A 25,844-nucleotide genomic window follows, 5' to 3' on the forward strand; every position below is an offset into this window, starting at 1 on the left:
AAAAAAATCTGTCAGTTACTGAAATAATCAATTTAAAGCTTTATTATACACAGGTTACTGCTTCATCTTACTGTGTTAAAAACTGTATTACCATTCTTTCCTAAAAATTGTGTTGCATACCAGCAGGAGTAATAGGGAAAGAGCTCTCTGAGACACTGCAAAATAAGCATGAGATATTTTCTAAATTGCTAATGTTTACAATATGAAGGTAGAATTAAAAACAAGGTTATTCAGTGGAATAGAATGGGAAATTAACTCAAATCTCTATAAGCTAAAATGCAGGACTTGAATGAAATCTCTCCCAAGTTTTGGTCACTGTAGCATTTGTTCATTCCCCTCTGCCATTGGGTTCTTGTGAGGAGAAAAATTTTTTAAATTTTACTAATACAAGGGCATATGAAAGAAAGCATTTAAAGCAGAAAATTGATAATTGTTTTGATATTCAACAATGATTTAACTAGGTTGACCATTTAAAATTAAAAATTAGCCTCTACTTTATGTTGTGTAAATGAGAATCGTGAAGAACCTCCTCAGCGTGAGAATGCCTGGGAATGAATGAGCCTGGGAATGATTCAGGGCGGTGCCAGCTGTTCCTTCTCGGCTGCGGTGGGTTTGAGATACACACTCTGTGCCTCATTAAAAGTTGCGGTAAGAGTATAAAAAAGAGGAGCTGCTGTATGTAAAGAAAGGTCTACTCTCCCTTAATCTCTGAGCTATGGGAAAAGGTGTGAAGGCTAATAAAATCCCTCAGAGTGAAAAAGAAAGCTCATTTGAATGGAATAATGGAAAGAAATGAGCTGAAATGTTCTGCTAAGTAAATAGTTAATGCATTTGACAGAACAAGGAGACTAAGGCAGTGGAGTGTTGTAGAAGGGGCACTGGGTAGCTCTGGAATAAGAGCTTGCCTCTGCCAGGTACCAGCCAGGGGACCTCTGACCGGTCGTGTCACAGCGGTGAGCTCCATCTGCAAGTGGGTTAGTTGTGAGGACATGTTTAGGACTTCCCTGGCGACTCAGTTGGTAAAGAGTCTGCCTGCAAGGTGGGAGACTCGAGTTCAGCCCCTGGGTCAGGAAGATCCCCTGGAGAAGGAAATGGCAACCCACTCCAGTATTCTTGCCTGGAGAATTCCATGGACAGAAGAGCATGGTGGGCTCCAGTCCATGGGGCCACGAACAGTCGAACACGACTGAGTGACTAACAGTTTGACAGTGTCTTAGGCACATATCACAGTAGGCAGTAAAAATGTTAGTTTCACCCCTTCACTCCTGTACACACATGTATCTCATTTTTCCCACTGCCCAACCTCCCACTATCGAGAGAATAAGGCAGAAAACACAGACTGAAATGATAAGCTTCCTGTCCTTTTCACTTTTACTTTGTGAAAGTCTTGGGTTATTGGGTGAGAGGATAGAAGGTAATTAGCTTCTTATTCTCCTTAAGTTTCTTGTCGCAGTGTCAGTTTAAATTATTTATTCTGCATTTTCCTGTTTGCCCCTTTCTCTCTTTGTTATTCATTGAGTTAAAAGTTTCTGGAAAATAAGTATCTCCTCTTAAAAAAAAAAAAAGTTTCTTACATTGGATATTTAAATTACGGAACTTTTGATCCACAGGGACCTGAATGTCCTATACTAGAGTTTCTTAAGAACTTAACAGTCATCTCAGATACCAGAAGCACTGTCTTGTAGACTTGTATACATCTGTGCTAAACTTCAAATAGCTGTGTCACTATTTGAGATGAATCTTAGGTTCCAAAGATTTTTTGAAATATCCGCCATAATCTGGAACTTCTTTATAGTAACACTGTCCAAAGTCACAATCATCTTGGGAAATCCTCATTTCACAGCTCACTCCTGGACTTTTTCTTAATGTTTTTTTTTGTGCGTTCTTGCCCATCCATCAAGCATTTGTTTTATTTGAAGAGAATTGGCTAAATTCAAGAGGACACTGGTTGAATCTCATATTACTTCTTCTTGGGTGGCCTTTCAGACATAATTTCTTATAATGACGTGTTCATTTGAAGGCTGGTTGGCTTTGGTTTAGAGACTAGTTTGTTTCCATCCAGGAAACCTAGCTGCCACACTGAATTCCATGAATATTTTCAAGGAACATCACATGTGCCCAGCTTCATAACCTAGTTGAAGGTTGAGAGTATTTGGGAATGCAAAAGTGGTGAAAACCTTGTTTCACTGGCTTCCTCATGTGTTAAAGATCACAAAGACTTGTTATAGTGTGATATGTTGTTGATGGCGTGATTTTGTGTGAGATAGACTAGTTTTCGTTACTTCTTATAGGAGCCCATTGCAAAATTATATTCCCTTTAGTGCCTTATTTCCTGCTATATTCCTGGCACTGGGAAGACAGCAGTAATGAGACAGAGGCAATCACACCTTCATAGGACTTGCAGTAAAGGGTTGGAAAAAGGCATTAAACACGTGGTTGCTTAATTGCAGTTATAGTAAGCGTGATGAAGGAAACATTCAAACAATAAGAGGCCAGATGGGTACAGGTAGTAGGAGATGGATGAAGATTAAAGCTCTCTTAAAGAAACCACTCCTGAACCCAGAACCAAAGGATTAATTGGAGGTTCCAGACAAACAAGGAAGAACACTATAGGGAAGAGAACAGCAGATGCAAAGGCCTTAGGGCAGGAAGGAACTTTGAGGGAACTGGAGAAACGCGAGCACAGCTGAGGTGAAGTGAATGAGTAGAAAGTCAGTCATGTTATTCAGGACCTTGTGGAAGATATAACGGTTAGAGTTTTATCAAAAAAAAAAAAAAAATTGCATGAAAGCTATTAGAACAGAGGAGTGATGTGACTGGATGTATGTTTTTGCAATTCCTTGATCTGTAAAGAATGGGCCAGAGGGAAAAACAATTGTAAGGAGGCCAGTTAAAAGGCTGTTCAGAGGAGCCTGGATCAGAGATAATCAAATTAAGAGATCTTGTTTGGGAAGATCCCCTGAAGGAGGGCATGGCAACCCACTTCAGTATTCTTGCCTGGAGAATCCCATGGACAGAGGAGCCTGTCAGGCTATGGTCCATGGGGTCACAAAGAGACAAGAAGGAAGTGACTTAGTATGCACGCATACAATGCATGTTATAAAAGTAGCTCCGGAATTAGGCCAGATTCTAATTTAATTCTTTTGAACCAGGCATGTCTTTTCCAGGGAAACATTTCAAAGAGTTAGTATTCGGTCTGCACAAGTTCATGTTGCACAAATTCATGTTGAAGTAAGAGGCTTTGGACACAAAGAAGCCTCTTGGGTGAGGCACTGAGTTGCTGTGGCATCTTGGGCTCTGCACCTGGTGTCCTCTTCCCTTCGGAGTCTAATTTTTATAACTTTATGGTCTTATTCCTCTTTGTTATTTTTAAGATCTTTGAGCAGAAGTTTCTGATCTTTCCCATTACCAGTTACCACTTTAAATTTTCACCTGTAAATGATTTTATCTACCAATGAAAGGAAGTTTCCCTGTTTCCACTGGGTAACACAGAAAGACAGAAAAAATAGATGAATCAGCACTTCAGTGATAATTAGAAGATTGGTAGTTCTACTCTGACTTGGTGTGTGTGTGTTAAGTCACTTCAGTCGTGTCCAACTCTTTGCGACCCTATGAACTGTAGTCCACCAGGCTCCTCTGTCCATGAGATTCTCCAGGCAAGAATACTGGAGTGCGCTGCTGTTTCCTCCTCCAGGGGATCTTCCAAACCCAAGGATCGAACTAGACTTTCTGAAATTGAAATTTTTGTCTGACAGTTGAAGGGACTCCCTGGTCGCTCAGGCAGTAAAGAATCTGCCTGCAATGCAAGAGACCTGAGTTCAATCCCTGCACAGGTCCAGATGCACTTAGATATTTTAATCCAGAATGATAAATGATGCTGACGTTTTTATCCTAAAATGTAAATGTGAAAAATAACATTTACCATGAGACTTGAAAATAAAATAAATTTTATAGATGAGTACTCTCAATTCTTGGTTTTGAATCTGTCCCACATTAGCCAGTTTCTAAGTAAAGCTCAACATTTCTAGGATGACTCTGGGCAATAATTTTTTAGGTAATTTTAGTTACTGAATAATGAGCTCTGAAGACATATCCACAACTGCATCAATAGCTTCAGGTCTTTTAAGGCAGCCTTTGTTATGTGCCATCAATTAGTTGTCTGTGTGTGTGACTCTAGTGTGTCTACATATCCAGGTACATGGCCAGCTGAAAAGTGATACTCTGATATTCCTTTTTTAGAACATGAATTATCATGTTCTAAAAGTAATGTTAAAGCTTATTACTTCAGATTTCATCAATCCAGAGTTTTATAGTGGTCAAAGTTTGCCTTTTTTTTTTAGGAAGAAACAGGAGCTAGTTTAAAATTTCATGTGAAATAAAGTAATCCAATGAAGAAATATTAACATATTTCCTAAGTGGAATTCATAAACACTTGTTTATTCATTGTCTACCAACACCTTTGAATCTGATGACAATGTGCATAAGGCTTGGGAACAGCTGAGCCTGGCAAATATTCCCACTTGACAGGGTTATTGTTGCTATATGTTAGATTATTTTTAGAATTAACAGCAATAGTATAAAAAGTTTTAATTGCTACATTCTTTAACCGCATTTTTTTTTCAGATATTTTCCATTTCTTCCATCTTACATCAGATTATATTAACTTATAAATGAAACATAGGGGCAGAATAGAGAGCTCCTTTCTAATAGAGTCCAGATTTCTGTAACTGGTTGTTTTTTTTCCTGCTTGGGTTGTTTCTGGTTTTGAAAATAGAGCATGAATTCCTTGGATTGTTTGCTACCTTAATTGTACAATAATTTTATAGGATCCTTTCTGTTTTGAGTACTATGTTAGCTACATTTCTGTTTTTAGTTTTTCTGTTGTGTAGCTAGTTTCTGTTGTATCTGGCAAACAGTTTAAAACTTTTAAGCTATTCAGTAAGATTTTATTAATGAAGTCTCCATTGACATGCATATTTTAAAATTTGTCCTTGTACACAAATCAGTATGTATGGTGTTGTGTGTATACATGCAGAAAAATATCTGTATTTTGTTGTCAGTTTGTAGAACTAAGGTGCTGATGAATAAAGTTTTACCAGTTTTTCAGAGAAAGAGCATTTATAAACAGAATTAGTTTGTTAAGATGGTATAACCCAAAGAGGCAGTTTATCTTTGTGATTTTAAGTGTTTTCTATGTGGTTTGGGTTTTGTTTTTGTTTTTTTCTTTTTAGTAAGTTAGAAGTGCTTTGAAGGGGCTGCATATATATTTGTGCTGACTTGTGCTGTCCAGAGACAAATTCATTCACTACAACTCCCACTAGATATTATGCGTGTCCTCGATACTAGATTACAAAAGATGTCTTATAATTTTTAATATTTTTAAATGTCTTTTATATTTAATATACAATGTCTTATGTTATTTTAACACGTCTTATAATGTCTTTTAATATGTCTTATAACTCATTTTTTAGTATATAGGCATTTAGGTGTGAAGAGGATTTGATTTATCCATAAGTAGTTTGTGGTCTATTCAGCTGTATCACTTACTGTTTAGGCACCTGAGCCATGCCTACATTGTCTGTTTAAAAAAAAAAATTTTTTTTTTAAATATTTCCATCTGAGAAAACTTTCCCCTGAGCTCCTGTTGTGGACTCAGCTTCCGTAGATGGTAATGTATTAATTATCTTTCTAGGAGAAACATAAGACTTTACTCTCAGTATGTAAAAGGAGATTAGATGTAAAATACTACAGAAGTCATCTCCCACTTCGTAAATGTTAGTTTACTAATGTTAGACTCTCAATCATGATAAATTACATTTTATTATATATGTAAATTATCCTGACACTACTTTGCAGATGGTACAAATCAGTGCCTGGTTCCTATTGTGGAAACAAGGAATTATGCCCAAGGTCACGCAATAATACTGACATGAGAATCAAGTAGAAAGGTGAACCTTGTCCCTAGTCCTCTAGCTCTTGAATGAAGTGAGTATCTGTACACGTACAATGCCAGGTTGCTGACAGCGAGAATTAGGAAAGCATGGTGTCATGTCCCTTCAGGCTCTGGGGAGTTTGTTATTTAAAAGAATTTCAGAGCAAATAAAGAAGGAGAATCTGTAGGTCTACATTGTCTTGCTTCATATATTTTCTTGCTTCTGGTAAATAAATATAATTAGTTATAGTGCTTTATGCTTTGTTGAAAGAAAAGTGGAAGTGTTAGTCAGTCAGTCATGTTTCGACTCTTTGTGACCCCGTGGACTACAGCCCGCCAGGCTCCTCTGCCCATGGGATTTCCCAGGCAAGAATACTGGAGTGAGTTGCCATTTCCTACTCTATGCTTTCTTGAGTTAGAATAAATACAGGCACTCAAGCTTCCCTTCCCTCAGGAGTAAATGGCTTCAAGTGGACAAAACTTATACCCTGCAGCTAATATAGTTCTCATTATACTCTTGTGATAGATACTAACACTGCTGAGAGTCTTTTTCAATATATTCAAGATCATAACACTGAGTATTAATTGGAGGAAAATCTAAATCTCTTTCACAGTCTGTAGTCTCAGGAATAACCAGTGCTGTCAATCAAAAATATTTCTAAGTTAGTAACCAATATGCTGATATTTTTTATTGTATGTGAACTTATAAATTATTTATCATATTTTCATAGTATTTTGTGTGGATTAGCATTAGATATCATGTTTTTAAAAAATAGTTCATGAAATAATTATGCAGCTCCCAAGCCTATTTAGTTATTATGTATTGGAAAAAATTTTAATTGTACTTTAAAGAAAGGCCTGTGTATAGGATATCAATTATGGCTCATAGTGATATTGCTAACTAAGTCCGAGCTGTCTTAAAAAATCTGATGTTGATGTTTTTGTTAAGAAAACCCTGAATCTGTCATCCTGTTATTGAATATTGGCTCACCTTTTTATTTTTTTTTTTTAATTTTCTCGTGCTCTTCCTCACAATCACATTATCCTCCCTTCAAAACCCCACTGACCCTTTCCTCCTGTATAAAGCTTTCTGAGGTTAAGGAAGGCAGATGTTACAGCTCTTCGTGTAGACATTATGATCACACTCACTTCAGGGTAGACTCTGCTGCTAAGACCAGTGTAGAGTCTGCCCTGTAGACACCACCTGCCCTTTGGGTTGTGCAAGGAAAAGAGGGATTGAGTGCTGTGGGCTTTGGAAGAACCCCTGTGGGCATGCTCCTTGCTACTGCTGCTACTCTGTTGTCCAGAGCACCAAGATGAAGTACGCCATATATTTGGTGTTTTGTGTAGTAATGTGTATGTTATAAATATTCTTCTGTATTTATTAAGGATTAAAATTACCAAAAATATTTCCCATGCAGCAGCTCTTAGTGAACAGAGTGAATTATAGACTGCTGTTCACTGTGAACATACCACTGATTTTCTGGTGTGGTCAGATGTGTTAAAGTGGATCCAGCATAACTGAGCTGACAATGAGTGCTTTTTTAGTGCTTCTTCTTAACAGTTATCATTGCCTGTTATGTATGTGTACTTAGTCGTGTCTGACTCTTTGTGACCCCATGGACACAAGAGATACCTGGAGTAACAGTCATGTTTGGCCTTGGAGTACAGAATGCAGCAGGCAGAAGGTAACATAGTTTTGCCGAGAACGTATTGGTCATATCCAACACACTCTTCCAGCAATACCAGAGACAACTCTACACATGGACATCACCAGAAGGTCAATACCAAAATCAGATTGATTATATTGTTTGCAGCCAAAGATGGAGAAGCTCTGTATAGTCAGCAAAAACAAGACCAGGAGCTGACTGGCTCAGATCATGAACTCCTTATTGCCAAATTTAGACTTAAATTGAAAAAAGTAGGGAAAACCACTAGACCATTCAGGTGTGACCTAAATCAAATCCCTTATGACTATACAGTGGAAGTGACAAATAGATTGGAATTAGATCTGATAGACACAGTGCCTGAAGAACTTTCAACGGAGGTTCGTGACATTGTATAGGAGGCAGTGATTAAGACCATTCCCAAGAGGAAGAAATGCAAAAATCCAAATGGTTGTCTGAGGAGGCCTTACAAATAGCTTAAAAAGAAGAGAAGCAAAAGGCAATGGGGAAAAGGAAAGATATACCCATCTGAATGCAGAGTTCCAAAGAATAGCAAGGAGAGATAAGAAAGCCTTCCTCAGCAATCAATGCAAAGAAATAGAGGAAAACAATAGAATGGGAAAGAGTAGAGATCTCTTCAAAAAAATTAGAGATAACAAGGGAACATTTCATGCAAAGATGAGCACAATAAAGGACAGAAATGGTATGGACCTTATAGAAGCAGAAGATATTAAGAAGAGATGGCAAGAATACACAGAGGAACTATACAAACAAGATCTTCATGACCCAGGTAGCCATGATGGTGTGATCACTCACCCAGAGCCAGAGATGCTGGAATGTGAAGTCAAGTGGGCCTTAGGAACCATCACTACAAACAAAGCTAGAGGAGGTGATGGAATTCCAGTTGAGCTATTTCAAATTCTCAGAGATGATGCTGTGAAAGTGCTGCACTCAAAACTCAGCAGTGGCCACAGGACTGGAAAAGGTCAGTTTTCATTCCACTCCCCCCAAAAAACAATGCCAAAGAATGTTCAAACTACTGCACAGTTGTACTCATCTCACATGCTAGCAAAGTAATGCTCAAAATTCTCCAAGCTAGACATCAAAACACTACATGAACTGAGAACTTCCAGATTTTCAAGCCGGATTTAGAAAAGGCAGAGGAACCAGAGATCAAATCGCCAACATCCATTGGATTAGAGAAAAAGCAAGAGAATTCCAGAAAAATATCTGCTTCCACTTGATACACCAAAGCCTTTGACTGTGTGGATCAGAACAAACTGTGGAAAATTCTTAAAGAGGTGGAAATACCAGACCACCTTACCAGCCTACTGAGAAATCTGTATGCAGGTAAAGAAGCAACAGTCAGAACAAGACAGGGAACAACAGGCTGGTTCCGAGTTGAAAAAAGGAGTACATCAAGGCTGTATATTATCATCCTGATTTTAAATTTAACTTATATGCAGAGTACATCATGCAAAATGCCAGGCTGGATGAAGCACAATTTGAAATCAAGATTGACAGGAGAAATATCAATAACCTCAGAAATGCAGATGACACCACCCTTATGCCAGAAAGCGAAGAGTGACTGAAGAGCCTCTTGATGAAAGTGAAAGAGGAGAGTGAAAAAGCTGGCTTAAAACTCAGCATTCGAAAAACAAAGATCATGACATCTAGTCCCATCACTTCATGGCAGATAGATGGGGAAACAGTGGGAACAGTGGCAGACTTTATTTTGGGGGGCTCCAGAATCACTGCAGATGGTGACTGCAGCCATGAAACTGAAAGACACTTGCTCCTTGGAAGAAAAGCTATGACTAATCGAAACAGCATGTTAAAAATCAGAGACATTACTTTGCCGACAAAGGACCATCTACTCAAAGCTATGGTTTTTCCAGTAGTCATGTATGGATGTGAGAGTTGGACCATATAGAAAGCTGAGCACCAAAGAATTGATACTTTTTTTTTAAATTGATACTTTTGAACTATGGCGTTGCAGACGACTTGAGAGTCCCTTGGACTGCAAGGATCAAACCAGTCAATCCTAAAGGAAATCAGTTCTGAATATTCATTGGAAGGACTGAAGCTGAAGCTCCAGTACTTTGGCCACCTGATGTGAAGAACTGACTCACTAGAAAAGACCCTGATGCTGGGAAAGATTGAAGGCAAGAGAAGAAGGAGAGAACAGAGTTGTTTGGATGGCATCACCGACTCAATGGACATGAGTTTGAGCAAACTTCAGAAGTTGGTGATGGACAGGGAAGGCTGATGTGCTGCAGTGCATGGGGTCACGAAGAGTTGGATGTTACTGAGGGACTGAACTGATTATGCCTGTGTGCTCAATCATGTCGGTCTGTTTTGACCCCCTGGACTGTAACCTGCCAGTCTCCGCTGTCCGAGGGATTCTCCAGGCAAGAATACTGGAGTGGGTTGTCATTTCCTCCTCCAGGGGATCTTCCCAACGCAGGAATGGACCCCACATCTTCTTGCATCTCTGGCATTGGCAGGTGGATTCTTTTACTACTTTGCCACCTTGGAAACCCACTGCCCATATGCTGTACTTGGAATGCATACTTTTAATTAGCACAGATCAGAAGCTTTCAAGTTATCTTTGACTCTTTGTCTCAAACCTCACATCCGTCAGCCACCTCTCTGAATAGATATGTACATATTTATCAGAATCAGACCTTACTGTGATTTTTATTTTTATATCCCTGATAGCCAATCATGTTGAATGTCTTTTCAGGTGCTTATTGGCCTTTTGGTATATCTTCATTGGAAAAATGTCTATTCAGATCCTTTGATCCTTTTAAAATTAGTTTTCTTTTTAATGTCTAGTTGTAACAATTCCTTGTGTATTCTGAATACTAGATTCTTACCAGATACATGATTTACAAATATTTCCTGTGATTCTTTGACTAATCTTTCTCTTTCAGGATAGCATTCTTTGAAGTGTAAGTTTCAGATTTTGGTGAAATCAGTTTATTTGCTTATGCTTTTGGTGTCATGTGTAAGAATCCATTGCTTAAGGCAAAGTCAAGATCTATACCTATATCTCCTTCTGAATATTTTATAGTTTGAGGTCTTGAATTTGACTCCACCTTGAGTTAACTTCTGTGTATGATCTGAGATAGGGGTTTAGTTTCCTTCTTTTGCATGTGGATATCCAGTTGTCCTAGCACCATTTGTTGAAGACTATTTTTGCCCCCATTAAGTTGTCTTGGCACCCTTGTTGGAATCAATTGACTGTAAATTTGAAGATTTATTTCTGGACCCTAGTTCTGTTCCATTCATTATGATAACTTCCTACATTGCTATGTGAAGTCTTTCCTCAGTCAGATGGGTTTTTTTTTTTGAGCTGTATTCATCTTGCCCAGGCTGTGTACTTATTAACTAGAAGCCTTAGAGCAATCGTGATTTTCTGGAAGGCTTTTTACTTGGGAAATGCTTTCTAGAAAAACACATTTTAAAACTTCTCAGTTCTCTGCTTAATTGATATTTCCTTTGCCTTTGTGGAGTCGTAAAGGTCAAAAATCTCTCAATGATGACTTTCTTTCTCTGTTGTCTTCTTGACTCTCCTTATAGCTTTCTGTTTTGAATTCATGTTTTCCTCCTAGGGAGCTCTTTTGAGCCCCCAGGGAATTTGAGAGCAAGGTCACGTGAGTTACATTCATTCGAGCATAATCTGGACTTTCAGCACTGCGTGGACTTTTACTATAATAAAGCCCAGCTCTGATCAAGTATATCCATAGTAGACTAGCATTCTGGCATGTGGCCTGAAGGTAATAGTTCCAGCTGGCAGTCTTCTTGTGGCTTGAATACCATGCTGGACCACACAGCTACCTTTTCATCCCAGGCTATTAATCTTAGAAGTTCACTTTCTAATCTTAGAAGTTGGAAACTCTTTTGGTGGAGTAGGAAAGTGGAAAATAATTTCTTATTGAGGCTGTGTAAAGATTGCCTTGAATAGCTATAAAGTACAGGTAATTCAGTTTGTCTGCTTTTCCCAGTCAGTCAACCAGGTGGTCGTGAAACTCTAACCAGGCATGTATCCTCTCAAACTCCTTAAACACAGATTTAACTTAATCGTCATTCAAGTACCCGTGGTATGTAAATATTAATCCATGTACTCACTCTCAAAATACCACTTTCCTGTTAGTTTAACAGTTATTACGCTCTAGTTCTTTCAAGACACATATCAGTTGGATAATAAATACATAATTTTTCTTCAGAATTGTAAAATAGAATACTCAGTTATTTTGTGCTTTCTGCTGATTGAACAGATATCTGGATCCCTTCATTGTGCTAGGAAGCATGTGAAGTGTTCCTACTGTCAGTGCTTTGGGTACCCTCATCATTTATATTGTCTGTGAAATCTCACCTTTTTGATTGGCTTATGACCTTCTTCTAGGTTTTCCTCCTGTGGGTTAGTCTATGATTGGATTTAGCCAAACATGCTAGCAATCAAACTTTTATTATGTTTCCATTTATTCCATAAATGTTGGTAGAAAGCCTCCTCTAAAAATACTGTATGCTCTGATAGTTGCTGACGATACAAAGATAGAGACCAACAGCCTTAGTCTCTACACATAAGATGATGTTGCTTCTAACTCTAGAATTGCAACAGACCATTCTTACATAAGACTATGAGGATAAATATAGTCATCCACTCGTTAAACCAGAAAACCTGTAAGTGCCTACTATGTGCTATCACAGTTGGACTTGCAAAGATCAGGAACAGCTTCTGAGAGGATGTGATGGTTGAGCTGAGCTCTAGAGAGGGTCAACCAGGTGAAGGGATAGTGGAAAAGCCTTCCTCAAGAGAGTACTGAGGCACAGAAAGAAGGCTCATATGGCAAGAAGGCAAGAAGGCAAGACGGGGACAAAACCAGACCTTGAGATGTTGTTTCTTGAGGTGGGACCTTGTGGGCCATGTTGAGAATTTTGCCCTCTGTCTTAAGAGCAGAAGGAAACCACTGAAGTGTTTGAACCAGAAGCCTCTTATAACACAGCATGTGACTTAGTTCTTAATTGGACAAGGTTAGCTCTTACACAGATTTGATTTTGACATAGAAAATGTTAAAACTTTTATGCTTCATCTTTTGCAGAGTGCGCTTTAGAATACCTGCAGGACTTGTTAAAACAAATTTTGGGGCCCCACTCCCAGAGATTCTGTAGCTGTGGATGGTGTTCAAGAATGTGAATTCCTAGTAACACCCCAGAGATGCTGCTGTTGCTGCTGGTCCTACCCGTGGACCAGATTTTGAATAGCAATTGTTTAGAGCCATGGAACTAACTCACCTCTCTTTTGTTACTGTTTTCCTTATGTGAAACCAGTAAAGGATCATTTTTAGTTGTGTAATAACAAGAAACATGTTTTGTTTCAGGAGCTGTATATTATAGAAGCTACTTCAGGGCTATAAATTATACATTTTCTGTGTACCATCCATGTGTATATATGTGATTCTAGGAGGTGATGTGGCAGTATTTAGAACTGGGTAGACATAGCCCCAGAAATCAGGATACTTAAAATCAGAAATAAGTCATAATTAACAAAAACTTTTAAAAAAAGTTAAAGTACAACCTTGACAGCTGTTAAGATTTTGAAGTTTAAAACAATATGATTTGGATTTGGAAAAACAGTTGGTGTTTCTGCAAGAGTAAACCTAATTTTATTGAATCAGTTTTTTTTTTTTTTTCCTAGATCTAATTACTTGTTTAGACACTGCATCCAGTTTTTTGGAACCTGAGTTCAGGTATGACTGTATTTGTGACTTTTTTTCTTAAATGTTACTGTTCATCTACTTTATCCTCATCTTATGCACTTGATTATAATGTATGTTGTATGACTCATAACCATTGTTCTAAAACATCAATAAATCAGAGCTTATTTAAAGCCACTCAATTGCCATGTTTAAATTTTGCTTTACTCATAGCATTTGAATCTTCTCCACAGTGGAAATATAATTTGGATATACTTTAAAAGTAGAACTAGTTACTCTTCAAAATCTAGTAAAAGCTCCTTGGAAAGATAGAAGAGCTATTTATTTTTGCTCAAAAAGAGTTAGGAAGACAGTTGAGGCTGTTAGAGAATTCCTCGCTGTTCTTACCCTGGTGGCATTTTTACTATCATTTCCCTGCATTACACCCTTGACTCTTGCCTGGACTGGGATGAACTCATAATTAGTTTCCGATTTGTAACCTTTGCTGGCTTTTTTCTGCCATTCACATTCTGCCAAGTCGTTTTCTAAAATCTGTGTTCTATCACTCCTCTGCTTTGAAATATTATTTCAAAAGTTATTATGACAAAACACCATCACTATTCCTTAGCCTGGTTCTCAGGGTCCTTCACAAATAGTCTGTAGGCCATTTTTCTAGTCTTACATTGAAACATCTCTGGATTATTTATACTGCTCTGAGCTCTCAGAACTTGTCTAGAATCACTTTACCCTTCACTGCTTAGTAAATTCATTCTTATCTTCAAAGACCCATCTCACTTCCCCCAACTTGCTACTACTCCCCAAAGAAACTTCATTTTATCTTCAAGGATGATTCTCTCTGTGTGAGCTGGGGGTGCTCTTCAGCCCTCCAGGGGAATCCTGGTCAGCAGAGGTAATCCTGGTGTCAGTGTGTGTCACGCAGCCCTGCCAGAGGGTCAGCTGTCTTAAACCCCGCCCTCTGCACCAGCTCCATCTTCACCACCCAAGTATACACTGCCATCCTCTCTTGCCTGGACTACCTAACAGTGTCTTATCCTCCACTCACGGTCTTTACAGTCTCTTTTCTTTCCAAGAGCCAGAAGAACTTAAAAAAAAAAAAAAGCAAAATAAAACACAATGAATCAGATTATGTGTAGACACCATCAAAATCCTTTAATGACCTCTTCTTTTAGAAATATACCCCCAAGTCTCCTCACCACAGACCCCCCAGCTTCCGTGTGATCTGATCCCTGGCTCCTGTTCCAGGCTTCTTTCAGACCAGCTGCACGTTTCTCACCGTGCTCGGCCTGCGTGGCTTGTGCGGGGTCCAGACCCACGCGAGCCACCCTGCCCCAGGGATAGGCTGTCCCTTCTGGTTGGAGTGCATGTCCCTGCTGTCTTCCAGTGGTGGTCTCTGGCTCCCTGCTGAGGCTTCACTTCCTCAGAGCCCCATCCCCTGGCCGAGCCAGTTGCAGAGCCCCACATGTGAACACAGGAATGGGAGCCCAGCTGCCTTGGCACTGCTGTGTGACCTGGAAACACAGCTCCTCAGTCTCTTCCTCTGTAAAATGAGGACAATGTTGGTACCTAGCACGTAGGGTCTTTACGTGGATGACCTCAGTGTAACTCAGAATGCTGCTTGGCGCATAGGAGGTTTGCCAGATGTTCATAATACTTTTGTGAAGTTAGAGTCCTTCTGATTATTTCACAGAGTACCTTGCCTTTACAGCAGAAACATAATCTCATTCTTTGGTTTCATGAAGTATTGGCTTAATACTTAATACTTCTCCTACCATGGGCATGTAAACCCAGAGAGGACCGCCACTGTTTGTTTGGTTGACCTTCGTGAACCCCACCCCTTGCACAGCCCAGCACTTAACAGACAGTGTTACAGACATACATGTAAATGTGTGGAGTGTGTAGGTGGATGAGTGAGTAAGTGAGTGAATGCCAAACATTTTTTTTAAATCACCTTAAATTTGATCAGTAGAGGATGGGTGAAACAAATTACAGTTCATCCACAAAATCAAGTATTATGCAGCTACTAAGTATTGTGAATTGCTTTTACAGTAGAAATATGTCTGCCATTCATTATGAAATAAAATAATCAAATCAACATGTAGAATATGAGGTGATTTTTGTATATATATGGGTGAAGACATGTGTAGATGGATGGAAGAAAGTCTTAAGGACCTTTTAGAAGTGGTGGTTCTCTCAGGGTGGTGAGATTATGGTTATTTACATTGAACTAAAAAAATGTTAAGTGTTATTTTTTGGTCTTTTTCCCTAGAAAGTACAGCAATGCATACCATTTAACTTGTTTTTATTTCACAGCAAGTACTGCCCAGCTGGTTGTCTGCTCCCCTTTGCTGTGATATCAGGAGCCATCCCTCATGGATATAGAGATGTAAGTTGGCTGTAGACTTAAGTTAAAGTGATGCCAGTGCTTCTTATAAACAGACATGTAACCTAGTGTTTATCTTTATTGTGACTTTTATTTTCTGACAGTTACTTCTTTTCAGTAATATGTAATGTTTTGTTCTTTTTCTTCTGCTAAAATCTATTCTGTGTTGTGTTACCAGTCATCTACCCCGTGTTTATTAAGAAAACTGCCCAGATCGAATAATTTCCAGAGGAAGTGTAACTGTCTTGTTTACGAATTATCAAAAGAAAATGTGGAACTCATCTTGTTTCTTTCCTTCCTGAAGTCGTCCCCGTTGTGCATGGCTGGTGTGCATGCAGGCGTCGTGTCAAACACTTTGGGTGGCCAGATCAGTGTCGTAATTAGTAAGGGCATCCCATACTATGAAAGCTCACTGGCTAACAACGTAACGTCCGTGGTGTAAGTACCTGTGCTGTTTATAATAAACGTGCTGCATGGGGTGGAATAGGGCCAAATGAGGCCTGAGCAGTATCGCTGGTGATGGTGTTCATGAAATAACATTTGTGCGATAAGGACTCACGTGTATGTCTGTGTCTGAGTGCACTAATGTGCACAGCCAAGGTTGTGCTCTCTTGGCTTGTTCTCCAGCTGAGAGGGTGGTATTCATTTGGGGGAGTAACTTGTTTCTTCTTTCTGAGTGTAGAAAGAGCCCAGAATGAGCCTAGAAGTTTTTTTGCCAAATCTTTACTTCATTTTAAAGATGAGAAGGCATAACTAACTACTGTGTACCTTATGCCTGTGTGGCCCAAGGTGGATTAAGGTATTTGAAATACACTGAATAGAAGTCAAATTTTGACATAAATCAGAGATAGTACTATTATGAATCCCTGCCATCCCGAGAGAATATTGTAGGAATGTGTTTTCATTGTATTTATGATCTACTGTTTCACAGAACCTAAACTAGGCATCAAAAGTGGGAGGAGTTGGGACACTGGATAGAAACATAGTGTGGGTGATCTGTCCATAAACCTTTAGACATGCCCGATCCTGCAGTGTAACTGAAACCAGCTTCTCTGTAGGTCCTGGGCCAGTTTCCTTCAGAGCCCAGAGCTTCACACTCAGGACAGTGGAGAGTTTTACTGTAGAAAGCCAGTGTCTCTGTCTCTTACTCTTTTTCGTTTTATCGACAACTTTTTAACCACGTAAAAACCATTCTAAGCTTTCTGACCACACAAACCGGGTGACGCCTGGACTGTCATTGGTCCATCCGTGCTATAGATAGAGTCAGCTCCTTTTTCTCCTCTGGTTTCTTCTGGATAATTTTATGCAAATTGTTTTATTCCTTTCCTCTGTTCTACTTTTAGAAAGAATTTTTGTTTTCATGAGTTCTTTCATTTTTCTTTTTTTTATGAAGGACAAGTCACAGCCACTTGTAATGGTTTGAATGTTGTGCTAAAGGCAGACGTATACACTGCTGATGTTGGATGTTTGGATGGTTTTATCCCTCCAAGTTCCTTAGGGCCCCTTGACCTGCCATGTGGTGAACTAATCACGTGTCCCACCCATGCCTTCTCCCCAAGCACCTATCCTGCCAGTTACAAAACCCAAATGTGGTGCTACCTTGTAGCACTGAAGCATTGATTTCCTGTAGCAAATGCAGTCTCTTCTTAGTAGCCAGCTTTTCTTGTTTGCCCCTGGAAACTTGAGCTTCTTTCTCTGAGAAGATCACCTTTTGTTTTATAGTCCCCAAAAGCAATTGCTGTAGAAACATTTTAGGAATATGTTAATCTCATGAGAAAAAAAATAGAATAAGTACTTCTTAAAGGTTGCATGGATACACTTGCATAATCATGTATGAAACTAGGCACTAGATACTTGAAGACAAAATTATTTATGGTGATTTCAGTAGTTGCTCTGCTTAATTAGAAATGTGACTTCTTTTTTGCTAGGAACAATAGAAGTTGACTAATATATAGCCATAGACGATTCTTTGTAAAATAAAAACAAGAAAGTTTTGCTAAGACAAATATGAGGAAGTAATGTGTTGTATATGACTGTCACCAAAAAAACTTTTTCTCTTTCAGGGGACACTTATCTACAAGTCTTTTTACATTTAAGACAAGTGGTAAGCCTCTCATGGACTTCATAACTTACTATGATTTATATATTAGCCATTTTTTCTGAACACTGTATGTCAGGCACTTTGCCAATTTCTAAGTTTAGTTTTTTGTTGTGGGTTTTTTGTTTTTTGGGTTTTTTTTTTTTTTGCACTTCCTCATTTAGTTACCACAAGGAACTCTAGGAGAGAAAATAGATTGTGGTTGTTGTTCAGTCACTCAGTCGTGTCCAGCTCTTTGGGACCCCATGGACTGGAGCATACCAGGTTTGCCTGATCTTCACCATCTCCCACAGATGGCTCAAACTCATGTCCATTGAGTTGGGGGTGCCATCCAACCATCCCACCCTCTGTCACTCACTTCTTCTCCTGCCTTCGATCTTCTCCTGCATCAGGGTCTTTTCTAGTGAGTCGATTCTTCGCATCAGGTGGCCATATTATTGGAGCTTCAGCATCAGTCCTTCCAATGAATATTCAGGGTTGATTTCCTTTAGGATAAAATAGATACTTAATAAATTAATAAATAGAATAAACTGGAGGTTTTATATTAATAGAGAAATGATCAAGTGACCATGGAAGTTTCCTAAGAAAAAGGGATTTTTTTTAAATATGTCTGAAGTAATTAATTAATCAACAGAAAATATTGAGTGCCTTTTTTCATTTGTCACTAGACACTCTTCTGGTGCAAGGGAAACAAAAGTGAGCAGAATTTATATTCTGGTAGTGAGATACGGAGAATGAACAGTGGATAAGTCAATGAATGTTTATAATGTACTGTCTGTAACGTTATAAAAGATGTAGGAAATAAGGAGAGAGGACAGGCGGTGCAGGAGGGCTGGTTAGAAGTTTGAAGTGGGTTGGGGCAGGCCTCCTGGAGGAGGTGACATCTGAGCAACACCTGGAGGAGAAGGGGAGCCTGTTGCCCACTGAGGAAAGTGTCCCAGGGAGACGGTACGGTGCCACCAGTAACTAGTGGGTATTGCTGTGAATGGGCTTCTCAGATGGCTCAGGGATGAATAATCTGCCTGCCAGTGCAGGAGATATAGGAGACGCAGGTTCGATCCCTGGGTCAGAAAGAACCTCCGGAGGAGGAAATAGCAGCCCATTCCAGTATTCTTGCCTGGAGAATTCCACGGACAGAGGAGCCTGGCGGGCTACAGTCCGTGGAGTAGCAAAGAGTCGGACATGACTGAGCACACTCACGTGCATTGCTGTGAGTAAATACGTCTGTATGTTCTCTGATGAAACCCAAAGACAGACCCAAGAAGCATTTGCCTGCTTTTGAAATCCTCTAGTATAGGCTATTGTCAGTATAGTGAATGTTAATTAAAGGTACAATCCAGAGTTTCCAATGAATACGTATTTATTCTTCTTTGAGTTTATGTCTGGAAACCGAATTACTTTCTTCTTTGTTTCAGGTTGTTATGGAACACTGGGCATGGAATCTGGCGTGATCGCTGATGCTCAAATAACAGCATCATCTGTGTTGGAGTGGACAGACCACACAGGACAAGAGAACAGCTGGAAACCTGAAAAGGCCAGGCTGAAAAAACCTGGACCTCCTTGGGCTGCTTTTGCCACTGATGAATACCAGTGGTTGCAAGTAGATCTGAATAAGGAAAAGAAGATCACAGGTAAGAGACAGAATTTTCTAGACGATTTATAATGCTGATTTCATTTGAAAACCTGGTGACATGTAAGAATTTCATAGAAAATTTGGTCACTGCAAATTTAATTATATAATTTTAAGTGTAGTTCTGGAGAGGGAAATGGCAACCCACTCCAGTATTCTTGCCTGGAGAATGCCACAGACAGAGGAGCCTAGCAGGCTACAGTCCATGGGGTCGCAAGAGTCCCACACGACACCGAGTTTAGTTTACTGGTATTAATACGACTGAAGAAGGTTTTACAAAGCATTCCAAAGGAGAGGAGTTGGTAGTTGATTCTTATTAGTTTTTCTTTTCATTGTAGTAAGTTTTTTTTTAGGGTAGTGTTAGAGTAAAGGGATCTTGAGGCATCTGAAATAACCATCTCCTACAGTCATTAAGTGGAGAAGGAAATGGCAACCCACTTCAGTGTTCTTGCCTAGAGAATCCCATGGACAGAGGAGCCTGCAGGGCTACAATCATGGGGTCACAAAGAGTCAGACACGACTTAGTGACTAAACAGCAACAACAGTCATTAAGAGAAGTTTGTGTTCAATGAGTCCATTTTAAGTGCAACAAATAATATCCCACATGTGCCGAGTATAAATTTAATTATTTAGAGCAACTTAACACATGGGCAGAATATTTGGTTAGGATTGCTTTAGATAATTTTGTTAAAATTTATTTTGCTTTGGTACTAAAAATAATGCCAATAATCTTTATTCATTCCCAGGAAGTCATTCTTTTTCAGTAAGTGAGCAGTATTTTGCAGTGACATGAATCCAGACTGCCAAAATACAATAGTCCTTTCCTTACATGTGGTCATAATTCTTCCTGTCCCTCCAAGGGAACAAAGCCAAGGAGTAGTTCCTATTAGGATGAAACCTTGCACTTAGGTATGGTCCTGTGCCACAGACAAAACTGTTTGAACAGTACATTTTAGGTGTTAATGCTTCAGTGATGAACAAACTTCCAGGATCAGACTGTGAGCTCTAATGAATCACCTTCCTGTTCGTAGGCATTGTGACTACTGGCTCCACCATGGTGGAGCACAATTACTACGTGTCAGCCTACAAGATCCTATACAGTACTGATGGGCAGAGGTGGACTGTGTACAGAGAGCCTGGTGTGGACCAGGATAAGGTAAAATGATCACTAAAGTATTTCTAAAGAGCATTTTTAGAAGAGGGTGATGGGTAGGTGTGGCCTTTGCAATGAGCCACAGAAGCTCTTCCTTTGTGATACTAAAAATTAAAAATCATTTGATCTTACTCTGCCCTCTCCTGGTTGTTTTAGGTATTATTGGTTTCTGGGCTTCCCTGGTGGCTCAGCTTGTCAAGAATCCACCTGCAATGTGGGAGACCTGAGTTTGATCCCTGGGTTGGGAAGATCCCCTGGAGGAGGGCATGGGAATCCCCTCAGTAATCTTGCCTGGAGAATGGAGGACTATAGTCCATAGGGTCACAAAGAGTTGGACGCGATTGGACTAAGCATAGCACACAGTTACTAGCCTTACCCTTCTAACATGGTTAGGAAATTCTCAGGGCTTCTGGGTCCTTTTTAATGATTGTAAGGGTAAGTACTTTCTTGATTTCTTTTTCCAGAATTAATTAAAGGTTTAAATAATTTATTATTTATTATAATTAATGAATTTCTTATCTTTAAAAAACTTTTCTTATCAATCCACAGAATGGTGGAGATCCTAATTTGTTCCTAGATTTCTACTCTCTAGGCAAGGTGAGGGGTGCAGAGGATAAGGCAGAAGGGCGTTAAATTATATGATATTATAGAAAGATCATTTCAGGGTCACCTCACCAACATTTGTTGTAAAAGAACAACTATTTTTTTTCTACCTGGAGAATTTCCTCATCTTATTTTTCAGTTAGCCAAAAATGACAGCGCTGTAATGTGCCAGAACAGATGCTAAGGGGTAGAGAGAAAATAGCAGAGGTGGCTCCCAGCCGAAGGTCGGTTTCTTTCATCTGGGCTCCTGGTCTTGATCTACCCACCGCAAGGGGTCCCTGTCCCCAGGGAAGGTGACTGCCTCTCATCTGAAATTGAATTATGAGCACATTTTTCCAATGAAACCTCCCCATGAGTTTTGTTTTGATTTTAATACTATCAGTTCTCTGTCATGTATATGGTATGCTAATATTTTCACTCGCCACTTATCTCTCTGTTCAAAAAACTCCAGGGGTTCCTTTTAGTCTTTCATCTGGATCTAAACTCTTCAGCTGTTATTCAAGGCCTTCCTTCTTCTCTTCTACTTGATATCACAAGAACTTCACCTTTAGTGAGCCTCCACCCCTTGAAGCAAATAACAATATTGTCTCTGTATGTAACTTATTTCTGCTTAATGCCCCCAAACTTGACTACTTTTTACTATTAGCACATCTATATTTATTTGTATAGTAATATTTGTTATACTTGTGGAATAATTTTTATAATCATAAGTATTATCAATGCTTATATTTTAAAAACGTCTTAACAAAGTTCTGAGAAAATATTTTGGCTTCTTTTTTGAAACATAATTTCACTGGGCTTAGAGTTCTAGGTTGGGACTTCCCACATGGCTCAGTGATAAAGAATCCACCTGGGATACATCCGTTCAATTCCTGGGTTGGGAAGATCCCTGTAGGAGGAAATGGCAACCTACTCCAGTATTCTTGCCTGGGAAAGCCCATGGACAGAGGAACCTGGTGGGCTACAGTCCATGGGGTGGCAAAGAGTTGGACACGAATTAGCGCCTATAGGATCAGAGTTCTTACCTGTAAAATGAGGAAGTGGTCTGGCTTATCAGTTCTGACCTGACACACATAGCTATTCTGGGATGCAGTTAGGTTACTTGGAAATCATGTGATCTTTTCAAGGCTTACATTTTTGTGTGGTTAGGCAAGACCTGAGCAGCTTTAGTTCTCATCTTTCCCGACTGCTGAGACAGTATCTTTCTAAGAACTCAACCTGGTATCCTTTGTCTATGAGGTTTTCCCACTCTCTGCTGGCAGAGAAGTGGGAACTGTGTTTATACAGTTTCTCCAGTAGGTGGAGATATATATCCCTTATGTGTTTACTAGTGTGTTCACTTTCAGTCAATTTATTGAGAGAAGAATTATGAAAAGTACACAGTAAAGCATTTCCTCTAAGACCTCAAATGTTCAATTATGCTTTACCTTAAAAATAAATTTATTTAAATAGCTGATGATTCCACAGGAATTATTAATACAATATACTGTGCACTGCAATTAAAACCTCCTCAAATTGCCAAGTTAGAACTTTTGTTATGTTTGTGAAGTGAAGTCGCTCAGTCGTGTCCGACTCTTTGCAACCCCATGGACTGTAGTCTGTCAGGCTCCTCAGTCCACGGAATTTTCCAGGCAAGAGTACTAGAGTGGGTTGCCATTGTTATGTTTGTCATATAAAATGATTTTTATATTCAGTATTTCCTTTTATGAAATTTTTATCAAGAAGGTGCTGCTTCTTAATAGTTTTTCCAAATTATGATTTATTTTCATACAAATTAATGCTTATTGTCATACTTTGCAGAGCTCATTTAAGGCCCAGAGCAAAACCCAGAAACATGTTTCAGTGGAGCAGTTTAGCCCTGGCCTTTGTTGATGTAAAGTACCAATTTTTTGTTGTTTTTTAAAGATATTTCAAGGAAACAAAGATTATCACCAGGATGTGCGTAATAACTTTTTGCCACCAATTATTGCACGTTTTATTAGAGTGAATCCTACCCAATGGCAGCAGAAAATTGCCATGAAAATGGAACTGCTCGGATGTCAATTTATTCCTAAAGGTAATTCAACAATATGTTTAAGGCATCTTGTTTTCATTGCATTAATTAAAAATGACTTTGCTGTTCTTTGAGAAACTAATAATAATGTGCTTATCCTGTAGTTATTGTATCTTCTTAAAGGGATTTTTAAAAAGAAATAGTTATCCCTATTAACTATCATATTAGATATCAAACTGGTTTCTAAAGTTACAGGTGGAAGAAGAAAGAACATCACTGATGAGACAAAGCAAAGAGTTGGATTTCCAAATGTAGCCTCAACCTTAATCATTTATAATCAGGTCTCATGTAGTAGAATATTTCTATCATTCTAAGATGATTGTAACAGTCATCTTAGCCTAAGTACATTTTATTTTGAATAAATTAAAAGTAGGAATAACTTCCATCAAAATTATATAATATTTTAATACTTTGTTTACTGTTATATCCTCCCAAACTACCATAGTGCCTGACACATAGTAGGCCCTCCATAAATATTTATTCAATGAGTTGAATGAGTAGTAAGTATATATATTGTGACAACATTTTTATAGCTTTATCCTTTCAACATTCTCTATCTTTTCAGTATCGTCTGGTATTCTCCTTCCTAAGAAGATTCTTTTTGGACAATTTGATTATTTAAAAACTCAGAAATCAAAGGATATTTGTGCATTTACTACAGAGTACATTTATCATTCTGACATCTTTCTCTGAGATTTAAAGTTACTGTACAAAACTAAGTACTGTGGGAAATGTTAAAGACATTTAAAATTACTATTTTTTAACTATGATTTTTATAAGCAAAATGTAGAAACTTTTCTAAACCATTTTTTCAAGGTCGTCCTCCAAAACTTACTCAACCTCCACCTCCTCGGAGCAGCAATGACCTCAGAAATACTACAACTCCTCCAAAAATAGCCAAAGGTATGCCTCCTTCAAAAGTGAGCATTCAGTATCCCCTAGTTTTGTGGTATAATTTTCCATAATATGTTAAAAGCATCATAAAGTAACTATTTTAATCAAGGTGGTATAGATAAAAGAATAAAGGGTTTTTAAAATTTTTTTCAAGGTCGTGCCCCCAAATTTACTCAACCACTACAACCTCGAAGTAGCAATGAATTTCCTACACAGACAGAGCAGACAACTGCCACTCCTGAAATCAAAAATACTACCGTAACTCCAAATGTGACCAAAGGTATGCAAACCCGAAAATTAATACCTGTTTAAAAGAGTGAATTTTTTTGTTTTTAACAAGTTTTCAGGAACATCTCCAGCTTTTAAACCCTCAAGATTTTTTCCCCTTTGTTTTTTAAATATAGCAAAAAGTTCAACTCCATACCTTATATAAAAAACTGGCTGCATTGCTAAGTTCTGTTATCTGTTACAATGTAAAATAATTCTTTAAGTGTTTAGAGCTGGCTGCTGTATTCTAGGTTCTCAGCCTCAAGTTCTCAGCCACCAGCCCTACCCATGACCATGTACCCGGAGAGGAATTTAGGATGGAGAAAAATGGAATACTGACTCTAAATATGTACCCAGAGAGGAATTTAGGATGGAGAAAAATGGAATACTGACTCTAAATAGTTAAGATACATATTAATGAATAATTTCAGTGAGCTCAGACTCTTAAATCTTTCCCTACATAGAAAAGCATTAAAATCATTAATTAGATGATAAAGTTATCATCTAAAATCATTAACTTTAGATGATAAAGGAATCATAAAATTCCTTTTGTGATTTTTTTTCCCTTCTATAACTAAATACATGGAGCCTCAGCCTTGGAAAGAAAATTTTTCTAAAAATAAAACAATAGCAAGAAGCAAACTTTTTTCTGATTGTATATTAATTTGTTAGATAGGGATTTGGTAGCAAAAAAGGAAGAAGAAAAATAACAAAAGGGTTGGTGAAAATTAATATACTTTTAAAAAAAAAATAAAAGATACTCAGTTAACATTTATTTTAAAAATTTGGTCTCTGTTTTTTAAATGTTTATAGTTAACTTTTTCAGATGACAAATACTATTCTCCAATTTACTTTCAAGCTTGTTGTTTATTATTGTTATATAAAATGTTAACATATATAAGTATACTAGTTTTTTATTTTACTAGTTGAAAACAAAATTTCAGTTGAATTCAGGAACAAAAGCATCAATGCCATTAAGGAATTAATTTCAATGTTGACAGATTAAAAAGCACCCTAATTTTCAGGACAATGCAGAGAAGAGAAAGTGTCCATTCAGAGTAACTTAATACAATTTTAATCATTCTCATTTTCTGAAAATTTGTCTGGATTCAGATAGCTTTCTACAACTTTCCACATCAGTTTCCTTCGTATCTTCTAAAGTATTCCCAGAGAGACCTGTGTCTTTCTCATACTGAAGGAAAGGCTAGTGTTGATTAAAAAAAAAAAAACTTACAACCTAAAAGTTGAGAATTGTGTTTTATCCAGGTTCTTACTGAGGACTGTAGTCCGGGATACATCCTCCAAGATAGTTCTATGAAACTGTTTTAAAGACATAAGGGAGGAGCTGGGATACATAGGAATTTTTGCTGGGGAAAAAAGATAAAAAAATAAGACATCTAAAGTTAATGATTTTAATGCTTTTCTATGTAGGGGAAGATGCAAG

General features: G+C 38.4%; 1 protein-coding gene across 1 annotated transcript in view; it reads left to right on the forward strand.

The window, feature by feature from the left end:
- DCBLD2 (discoidin, CUB and LCCL domain containing 2) overlaps positions 1-25,844 on the forward strand; it is an 85,011-nt gene that overhangs the window by 41,795 nt on the left and 17,372 nt on the right. Inside the window, exons 4-12 of the mRNA XM_040226137.1 lie at positions 13,304-13,355; positions 15,633-15,705; positions 16,007-16,140; positions 17,766-17,806; positions 19,216-19,431; positions 20,462-20,586; positions 23,092-23,242; positions 24,056-24,142; positions 24,288-24,413. Of these exons, the coding sequence (XP_040082071.1) occupies positions 13,304-13,355; positions 15,633-15,705; positions 16,007-16,140; positions 17,766-17,806; positions 19,216-19,431; positions 20,462-20,586; positions 23,092-23,242; positions 24,056-24,142; positions 24,288-24,413 (1,005 nt within the window). The remainder of the gene's footprint in view (positions 1-13,303; positions 13,356-15,632; positions 15,706-16,006; positions 16,141-17,765; positions 17,807-19,215; positions 19,432-20,461; positions 20,587-23,091; positions 23,243-24,055; positions 24,143-24,287; positions 24,414-25,844) is intronic.

This window comes from Oryx dammah, unplaced genomic scaffold, assembly GCF_014754425.2.
Source record: "Oryx dammah isolate SB20612 unplaced genomic scaffold, SCBI_Odam_1.1 HiC_scaffold_2, whole genome shotgun sequence".
Lineage (NCBI taxonomy): Eukaryota > Metazoa > Chordata > Mammalia > Artiodactyla > Bovidae > Oryx > Oryx dammah.